The following is a 10270-nucleotide window of genomic DNA, read 5'->3' as shown; positions in this document are numbered from 1 at the left end:
TACTCCGTACATTTTCCCAAACACCCAAAAGTACTCATTACATTTTGAATGCTTAGCAGGACAGGAAAATTGTCAAATTCACGCACTGGAGAGCATCTGGTCATCCCTACTGCTGGTGATCTGGCGACTCACTAAACACACCTGCTTTGTTTCTAAATGATGTTGGGAGTGTTGGAGTGTGCCCCTGGCTATCCAGAAATAAATAAAATACTAGAAAAAAGGTGCCATCTGATTTGCTTAATATAAGGAATTTGAAATTATTTATACTTTTGATACTTAATTACATTTGAGAAATTACATTTACTTTTGATACTTAAGTATATTTAAAACCAAATACTTCTAGACCTTTACTCAAGTAGTATTTTACTGGGTGACTTTCACTTGTCATTTTCTATTAAAAGGTATCTTTACTTTTACTCAAGTATGACAATGGGGTACTTTTTCCAGCACTTACAGATTTGTATATTTTCTCTTTTTGAGGGTTATTCTTTAAAAAGCCATGTGAGTATTCCAGAAAAAGAAAACGGTGACAAATTCACGCCACTGTACAATATTTAGTTTGATTTAGTCATTTATTTTGTCATAGGGATTACTAACACATGAAATGATGTGGATTCTCATTCATAACGGGCCACGTTGAGAATGTTTAAAAGCAAATGTTATAGAGCACATATATAGTACAAAATGCAGGAAATGCAGACTTCTGGGGTGCTGCCCAATAATATCTCCTTTCTCCTGAAGTGTACACTCATTCACGCCTTCTCACAAATCTAAAAGCATTGGATTGGTGGAGGCCTGGGTGGGAGTTCTAGCCATATTTCATATACCAGTCATATCCTTTCAAATTAGTGAAGGGAAGTTAACACGTGCACACTTTAGGAGGAATGAGAGATCATTGGGACGTGGCCCAGCTGGGGAAAAGCCACTGTTAACTATCACATATGGACAACAAGCCCTGGCTAGTCATGTCAATCACAATGACATCACATGAGAACAAGCATTACTCCGCCCTCTGCTAGAATGGGCTGGATTGTTAAGGTAAGAGTAGTCTCCACGGTTGGAAAGGGAATGTTTTGCTGGAATTATGCGAGTACGTATGTGTGCGCGAGTGAATCTAAAAGTTAAAACATCCACCCACCCCTTTACAATCTAAACCCCAGTGCTTCCTTGCATATCTCCCCAAACCTTCCATTCTTGTCCTCTTTTTTTAAAACCCCCTCCTTCCTCTATCTGTGCCCCAGTTCCGACCGTTCCTCTCTCCCTCCTCAGTGTACCAGCTCCAGTTGGCTGGCGGAGAAGGGCAGCACCCCGCTGACGTAGTAAGCGATGCCCAGGGAGAGCAGGGCGATAACCACCAGTAGTAGCAGCACCTGTAACAAGAGTTCGAAAAGCAGCCTTTATTGTGAGTTTCACCAAAATTGAGACACCAGGTTATACACAGTATGGTCATTTGAAGACCCCTTATTGGCTACGTCTGCGGTGTAACTTCCTGTCTCTGGCAAAGAGGTTCCGTTGCTAAGCAGGAGATGCCTAGCTTAATCAATCCGACAAAAGAAACGCTTGTACGGCATGTCACAGAACAAAAGTCCCAGTCTCCTTGCACTGCTAAACATCCGTGACGCTGCAACGTGCTACTTACCCTCCAGAAGCCCAGGTCCTCTACAAACTCCTGCCAGGTGGTCCTGAAACTGGACAGTACCCCCTCACTGTTCTGGAGGTTGGGGTTGAGCAGGGAGTGGCTCTCCATTGCACTGACAGGGAGAGAATGAAGTAGCCCACGGTTAGCTTACATGCCACCATGACATAACTTGATATACACAGAGTGTTCTAAACATTAGGCACATCCTTCTTTATATTGAGTTGCACCCCACTTTGCCCCCAAAACAGCCTCAATTCCTCGGGGCTTGGACTCTACAAGGTGTCAAAAGCGTTCCAAAGGGATGGTGGCCCATGTTGACGCCAACGCTTCCCGCAGGTTGTGTCAATCTGGCTGGGATGTCCGTTGGGTGGTGGACCATTCTTGACACGCACGGGAAACTGTTGAGCAAGAAACAACCAGCAGCGTTGCAGTTCTTGACACAAACCAATACGCCTGGCACCTGCTACCATACCCAGTTCAAAAGGCACTTCAATCTTTGGTCTTGCCCAGTCACCCTCTGAATGGCACACATAAACAAGCCATGTCTCAAAGGTCTCAAGGTTTAAAAATCCTTCTTTAACCCGTCTCCTCCCCTTCATCTACACTGATTGAAGTGGATTTAACAAGGGACCCCAATAAGGGATCATAGCTTTAACCTAGTCAGACTGTCATGGAAGGAGTCGGTGTTCTTAATGTTTTGTATAGTCAAAAGTTTGGACACACCTACTCATTCAAGGGTTTTTCTTTAATGTTTCAATGTAGAAAATAGCTCAAATAAATGAAAACCCTTGAATGGGTGTGTCCAAACCTTCGACTGGTACTGTAAATAGGAGTGGCTTTCCGTCACACTGAGGGGGGAGAGAGGGGAGATGGTGGTAAATGAGATTGTAACATTACTTATATATATATACACACACTGAGATTATCGGAGGAGCGGAGAGACATTGAAGATAGGTTTGACAACCAGTACACAGTGATGCAAATTCATTCATATTTTATATGCTGCACTTCTGTTCTAGTCTCTTGCCCCCTCTTGTGAGTGGGTGTGAAAATCAGAAACTGCAACACACATACTACAATAGTCACCTCCTGTGGAACCCTTTCACCTCGTGCTACCCTGTCCCCGCCTCACCTTTTGCTCTCTGCCATCCGCATGGTCTCCAGCTTAGAATGGGTGTAACAGAGTTAAGATCACATCATAAGCTCACTCCGCAGCTTGAAGTCTCCACTCGCGTTGCCTAATTGCCCCCCTCCACCCTCCTCCCCCACTCACCTCTCGCTCTCAGCCATCTGCATGGTCTCCAGTTTGGAGTGGGCTCCTCTGTTGAATCCTTTAACTTCCTGCTCCTCCAGGCCCTCCAGCAGACGGATAGCGTCCTTGTTCACCCCACGCCTCTTGGCCAGTACAAGGGGAGTCGACCCGTTGTGGTTACTGAGAAAGTGAAAGGGAATGCTTGGATGTTAGATTGTAAAGAGGTGCTGGTGCTTCTTTCAGATGTTAAGCCCACATTTACTGTCCTGCACCAGTCCATGGCCCGTGGAGTAGAAATGGGATAAAGGAAAATATTGTTCAGGATGGCAAAACTGGGATGGGGGGGGGTTGTTACGTTTGCTAGTTTAATGTGTCTTGGATGGTCCATGATAATGCACATTTTGTCAGACGGTAGGCTGTCTCTAAGGCTCTGAACCGTTCCAAGACTAGCTTTTACCCATCTCTCATTCCCTTTCTCACCAGATATATCTAGACTTGAGCCACTCTCAGCATTCAAGCTCTCTCTCTTAAAAAAAACTTTAAAAAGCCACTACCCCTCAATCCAACTCCCAGCCCCTCTCTTACCAGATGTCTATCTTGAGGCCGTTGGACACCAGGAACTGGATGGTATCCACATGTCCACAGAGGTGCAGGGCTGTATTACCCTGGTAGTCTGTAGCCAGGAGGTCTGCCCCAAACTTATGGAGGAACCAACAGATGTCCACGTTCCCCCTGGCAGCCGCTAGGTGCAGGCCCGTACGACCCCGGTTGTCCCGTATGTTTGGGTCACAGCCCGTCTCCAGTAGCCGCTTGGCGAAAGGCAGGTCCCCGTCAATGCAGGCCTGCAGATAGGGATTTGCCTTTATTTAACCAGGTAAGTTATTGAGAACACATTCTCTACTGGGCAATTCATTTACATTTTACATTACATTTAAGTCATTTAGCAGACGCTCTTATCCAGAGCGACTTACAAATTGGTGCGTTCACCTTAAGACATCCAGTGGAACAGCCACTTTACAATAGTGCATCTAAATCTTTTAAGGGGGGTGAGAAGGATTACTTTATCCTATCCTAGGTATTCCTGAAAGAGGTGGGGTTTCAGGTGTCTCCGGAAGGTGGTGATTGACTCCGCTGTCCTGGCATCGTGAGGGAGTTTGTTCCACCATTGGGGGGCCAGAGCAGCAAACAGTTTTGACTGGGCTGCGCGGGAACTGTACTTCCTCAGTGGTAGGGAGGCGAGCAGGCCAGAGGTGGATGAACGCAGTGCCCTTGTTTGGGTGTAGGGCCTGATCAGAGCCTGGAGGTACTGAGGTGCCGTTCCCCTCACAGCTCCGTAGGCAAGCACCATGGTCTTGTAGCGGATGCGAGCTTCAACTGGAAGCCAGTGGAGAGAGCGGAGGAGCGGGGTGACGTGAGAGAACTTGGGAAGGTTGAACACCAGACGGGCTGCGGCGTTCTGGATGAGTTGTAGGGGTTTAATTCCGTGGGAAAGTCAACTTGAGCATCCGCACAACAAAAAGTTGTCATTTCATTGGCCATCTAACTAACGACATGTGTTCTAGCGAAGATTCTATTGGAAAATATATGCGGAAATGCATTTGTCATACATGGCAGTACTATTTTAGATAGAAAGATAAGTGTTTATCAACAATCTGTGAATAGTACTGGAGTATTTTTTCTTTTCCAAATGAAAGCCCCCCCAAAATATACGGACTTCATCCAGTGTCCAGAAAAGTGGATTGGCAGTATAGGCTAAGTCTGGGCGGTATCCAGATTTTCATACCAGTTCTGTAGCATACCGGGGTATGTGGTATTACCGAATGTGCACACAATGGGCGCCATTTCAAATTTGTTTTATTATAATAATAATAAAATGAAAAGGAATACAGTCAAGACGTTGACAAGGTTATAAATAATGATTTTTAATTGAAACAATACATTTGGCTTCCGTCAAAGAATCCTCCATTTGCAGCAGCTACACCCTTGCAGACCTTTGGCATTCTAGTTGTCAATTTGTTGAGGTAATCTGAAGAGATTTCACCCCATGCTTCCTGAAGCACCTCCCATAAGTTGGATTGGCTTGATGGGCATGTCTTACGTACTATACGGTCAAGCTGCTCCCACAACAGCTCAATAGGGTTGAGATCCGGTGACTGTGCTGGCCACTCCATTATAGACAGAATACCAGCTGACTGCCTCTTCCCTAAATAGTCATTGCATAGTTTGGAGATGTTCTCATTGGTCATTGTCCTGTTGTAGGAGGAAATTGGCTCCAATTAAGCGCCGTCCACCGGGTATGGCATGGCGTTGCAAAATGGAGTGATAGCCTTCCTTCTTCAAGATCCCTTTCACCTTGTACAAATCTCCCACTTTACCACCCCCAGACCATCACATTGTCTCCACCATGCTTGACAGATGGCGTCCAGCACTCCTCCAGCATCTTTCCATTTTTTCTGCGACTCATGAATGTTCTTCTTTGTGATCCGAACACCTCAAATTTAGATGTCTGTCCATAACACCTTTTTCCAATCTTCCTCTGTCCAGTGTCTGTGTCCTTTTTCCCCATCTTAGTCTTTTCTTTTCATTGGCTAGTCTGAGATATGGCTTTTTCTTTGCAACTCTGCCTAGAAGGCCAGCATCCCAGAGTCGCCTCTTCACTGTTGACATTGAGACAGTTTTGCAGGTACTATTTAATGAAGCTGCCAGTTGAGGACTTGTGAAGCGTCTGTTTCTCAAACTAGACACATTAATGTACTTGTCCTCTTGCTCAGTTGTGCACCGGGGCCTCCCACTCCTCTTTCTATTCTGGTTAGAGTCAGTTTGCGCTGTTCTGTTAAGGGAGTAGCACACAGTGCTGTACGAGATCTTCAGTTTCTTGGCAATTTCTCGCATGGAATAGCCTTAATTTCTCAGAACAAGAATAGACTGACGAGTCTATGCGTAACCATGCCAGATCAGGAGCTCCACACACATCCGGTGGCTTCACTTGCGGGATTGTCACAGATCATCCACCCAGACAGCTGATGAAACTGTGGGTTTGCACAACCAAAGAATTTCTGCACAAACTGTCAGAAACCATCTCACGGAAGCTCATGTGCGTGTTCGTCACCCTCACCAGGATTGCAGTCCAAATGCTCACCTTCGATGGCCACTGGAACACTGGAGAAGTGATGTCTTCACGGATTACTCCCGGTTTCAGCTGTACCGGGCAGATGGCAGACAGCATGTATGGCGTCGTGTGGGCGAGCGGTTTGCTGATGTCAACATTGTGAACAGAGTGCCCCATGGTGGCGGGGAGTTATGGTACGGGCAGGCATAAGCTATGGACAATGAACACAATTGCATTTTATGGATGGCAATTTGAATGCACAGAGATACCGTGATGAGATCATTGTCTTGCCATTCATCTGCCACAATCACCTCATGTTTCAGCATGATTATGCACGGCCCCATGTCGCAAGGATCTGTACACAATTCCGGGAAGCTGAAAATGTCCCAGTTCTTCCATGGCCTGCATACTCACCAGACATGTCACCCATTGAGCATGTTTGGGATGCTCTGGATCGACGTGTACGACAGCGTATTCCAGTTCCTGCCAATATCCAGCAACTTCACACAGCCATTGAAAAGGATTGGGACCAACATTCAACAGCCTGTTCAACTCTATGTGAAGGAGATGTGTTGTGCTGCATGAGGTAAATGGTATTCACACCAGATACTGACTGGTTTTCTGATCCACGACCCTACCTTGTTTTTTTAAATGGTATCTGTGATCAACAGATGCATATCTGTATTCCCAGTCATGTTAAATCCATAGATTAGGGCCTAATGAATTTATTTAAATTGACCGATTTCCTTATATGAACTATAACTCTGTAAAATATTTTAAATTGTTGCATGTTGTGTTTATATTTTCGTTTAGAGTATTTTTTTTGTTAGGGGGGTTGACGCACAAAACAATTAAGACAACAGGGATCTTGGTACAGGAGGAGATTGAATGTTTCTGCTGTAACCAAGAAGCTTGATCTTGACATCTCGCCACAAGTTAACAGACTAAATGCATAGCTGGATCCCTGAGCTGGATATAATTTATTTGACAAATCTTTCTTATAAACTATATTTCTTATAGTTATACTTAACTTATAATAAATGATTATTTAAATGATTATTTAAAATGGTATTGAAAATCATACCGTCAGTATTTCGAAATCTACACATTATATCGTATAATGGGGTATCGATCAAGCCTAGTATAGGCACATGTAGATTGTCTCTTATATATTTTGCACAATATTTCAGAAGAATTGTAATACAAAAAAGTTGTATATTTACCCACAATATATTTTTTTTACCTTTATTTAACTAGGCATGTCAGTTAAGAACAAATTCTTATTTACAATGATGGCCTACACCGGCCAAACCCGGGCGGCGCTGGGCCAATTGTGCACCGCCCTATGGGGCTCCCAATTTTCTTCGAAAAGGCTATCCATGTTTTGACCTAAGACTTACAAACTCACTACTTTTACTATTATGTTTAGTCTCCTGAAAAAGCTTGTCCATTTCATGTAACTTCCATAATGCTTCTTATTTTCTTTATTTCACTAACATGCCAATATTTAGAGGTCTACTTTTTTGGGGGGGGAACACTCCCCCCAAGGGGTACTATAGACACACACATCAAAAGTTTCATTTACATTTTGTTTGTCCATTCTGTGAGACATTAAAGTTGTGATTTTGCATGCAAATGTAATGTCCATAACGCTGGAATCGTCCTACTACAATAGCAACCCGGGATGAGTTAGATCACTAATAGTCAATTGATGGTGTCTGTATGGCTTTCAGAACATTTGGGAATTGAACATTTAAAACCCCCAATTTAGTGGTATTTTTCATCCCATCCAGCTGTAGAAAATACCAATTTAAATTATTTATTTTGATTCAAAGTATGTACAGCTTTTCCATCCCCACAATAGATAAAAAACCACGTATTTATTTTGCACGCACACCTTTTATTGACTTTTGCTGGTAAAAAAAAGAAATGTTTCAGTTTATAAAACAACTTTGATTAGGCTAATAATTTTATTAACCCTAGCAACCATCAACTTTAAAGACTGGGGGTGTATTCATTCGTGCACACTGTAGCTAAATGTTTTGCAACCAAAAAGGTTTTTCAACAGAAGCGAGAGTTTCTTATTGGACAAATTCAGGAAGCTTATAGGTCCCTCCACGTTTTGTCCCGTTTGCATCAGTTTGGTTCCTAGTGAATACACTATTATTGCCCAATCCCAAATTGACCCCCAGACCCTACACCCTATGCCCGTGCGGAGATCTGAGAGGATTTGACAGATGTAAGCAACATGGTGAAACTTCCACTTTTGCAGTGAGCAAGTGGATCTATTACCATATTGTTTATGCCGGTCAAATCCTCTCAGATCTCCACAAGTGCATAGGGCATCGGGCCTAGGGGTCGATTTGGGATTGGCACCCTTGTGTTGGACTCTACCTGCAGCAGGGGAACGGAGGTCTGCGACGAGTCGTTAATGAAGACATAGGACATGTCCGAGTGGGTGTCAGAAAATTCCAGCGTACCTGAAGAGGGGGAGGGAGGGACGGTAGCAGAGAGAAGGGTGAGAGGGAGGTAGGAAGGAGTAAGGAACGGGAGGAGGGTAGGAAAGAGCAAGAAGGAGGGAGGGAGGGAAAGAAGAGAGGAGGGAGGGAAAGAAGAGAGAAGAATGGGATGGACGGAGGGAGCGAATGAGAAAATGAGACAGGAATGTTACATTTTTTTAGGCCTCTGTAGAGTGCTTAGGCAGTAACCAAAGGGGAGCTGGTTCAAATCCCCAAGCTGGCATTGTGGAAAAATATGCCCTTGAGCAAGGCAGTTAAATCCACAAATATAACTAACATTCAACTAACATCAAGGCGGTGGCCCGTTCTTGTAGGTTCATGCTCTACAACATCCGCAGAGTACGACCCTGCCTCACACAGGAAGCAGCGCAGGTCCTAATCCAGGCACTTGTCATCTCCCGTCTGGATTACTGCAACTCGCTGTTGGCTGGGCTCCCTGCCTGTGCCATTAAACCCCTACAACTCATCCAGAACGCCGCAGCCCGTCTGGTGTTCAACCTTCCCAAGTTCTCTCACGTCACGCCGCTCCTCCGCTCTCTCCACTGGCTTCCAGTTGAAGCTCGCATCCGCTACAAGACCATGGTGCTTGCCTACGGAGCTGTGAGGGGAACGGCACCTCAGTACCTCCAGGCTCTGATCAGGCCCTACACCCAAACAAGGGCACTGCGTTCATCCACCTCTGGCCTGCTCGCCTCCCTACCACTGAGGAAGTACAGTTCCCGCGCAGCCCAGTCAAAACTGTTCGCTGCTCTGGCCCCCAATGGTGGAACAAACTCCCTCACGACGCCAGGACAGTCAATCACCACCTTCCGGAGACACCTGAAACCCCACCTCTTTCAGGAATACCTAGGATAGGATAAAGTAATCCTTCTCACCCCCCTTAAAAGATTTAGATGCACTATTGTAAAGTCGCTGTTCCACTGGATGTCTTAAGGTGAACGCACCAATTTGTAAGTCGCTCTGGATAAGAGCGTCTGCTAAATGACTTAAATGTAAAATGTAATAACTGCTTCCGGGCGCCGATGACGCACTGGTGTCGATTAAGGCAGCACCCAGCACCTCTGATTCAGATCGGTTTGGTTAAATGCGGAAAACACATTTCAGACGAATGCATTCAGTTGTGCAACTGACTAGGTATCCTCTTTCCTCTGGCTTGCCGTCTTGGCAAGATAAAGTCAAAAGCTAACGTTATGTTAACTTGCCTTGACGTTAGCTAGCTAACTGATATTCATATGTTTATGTAACGTAGCCAACGTTAGTTAGCTTACTAGCTAGTAGGCACATTGTTATTATAACAACACAGAAATATCTACTAAATACGGTAGCTAGCTAACGTTATTGACATCGAATCGTTTCATGATCCAACATACCCAGCCAGCTAGCTAGCTAGTACCAAACGAATGAGCTAACACACTCGTAATAACGTGACAACAAGCATTTTTTGTCGAGCTTATTCAGTTGTTCGTGATGTTAGCTAGTTACCTGTTTAGGTGTTCCAAATCAGAGGAGAAAATCTCAATTCGCTTTTCTGCTAAGCAGTGTGTTGTTGTGGTGGATGCTGAATCAGCTGTGATTTTACAACAGCTCAGCGCAAACTGGGTTACTCTCTGGGTGTAATCATTACGCCGATTCTGTTGCAAAACGTTTCGCAATATAAATCGTTTACTCTGATGGCAAAACGCAAACGAGAGTTTCTATTGGACAAATTCAGGTCGGTCCCTCCCCGTTTCGTTCCGTTGCTCCATTTGCTT

General features: G+C 44.8%; 1 protein-coding gene across 1 annotated transcript; it reads right to left on the bottom strand.

Annotated features, from left to right (window-relative positions):
• Positions 1-553: 553 nt before the first annotated feature.
• LOC115133279 (ankyrin repeat domain-containing protein 46) lies at positions 554-10099 on the bottom strand. The gene is made up of 6 exons (XM_029666351.2): positions 10002-10099; positions 8395-8480; positions 3477-3733; positions 2913-3071; positions 1640-1751; positions 554-1370 (listed from the first exon to the last, which is right to left on the bottom strand). Exons 2-6 carry the CDS (start codon positions 8446-8448, stop codon positions 1266-1268), a joined length of 687 nt encoding a protein of 228 aa, XP_029522211.1. The 5' UTR covers positions 8449-8480; positions 10002-10099; the 3' UTR covers positions 554-1265.
• Between the last annotated feature and the right edge of the window lie 171 nt (positions 10100-10270).

This window comes from Oncorhynchus nerka, linkage group LG8 (genome assembly GCF_034236695.1).
Source record: "Oncorhynchus nerka isolate Pitt River linkage group LG8, Oner_Uvic_2.0, whole genome shotgun sequence".
In the NCBI taxonomy this organism is placed as follows: Eukaryota; Metazoa; Chordata; class Actinopteri; order Salmoniformes; family Salmonidae; genus Oncorhynchus; species Oncorhynchus nerka.
The sequence above is the reverse complement of the archived record's forward strand: the minus strand, read 5'-3'. Positions and strand labels throughout refer to the sequence as shown.

Excerpts from the sequence above, each read along its gene's own strand:
- LOC115133279 (XM_029666351.2), bottom strand. The coding sequence starts at position 8,448 with ATGTCCTATGTCTTCATTAACGACTCGTCGCAGACCTCCGTTCCCCTG. Across the intron at positions 1,752-2,912 it reads CAGATGGCTGAGAGCGAGAG|TGCAATGGAGAGCCACTCCC; the intron begins GTGAGTGGGGGA and ends TCTCCCTGTCAG. Across the intron at positions 1,371-1,639 it reads AGGACCTGGGCTTCTGGAGG|GTGCTGCTACTACTGGTGGT; the intron begins GTAAGTAGCACG and ends CTCTTGTTACAG.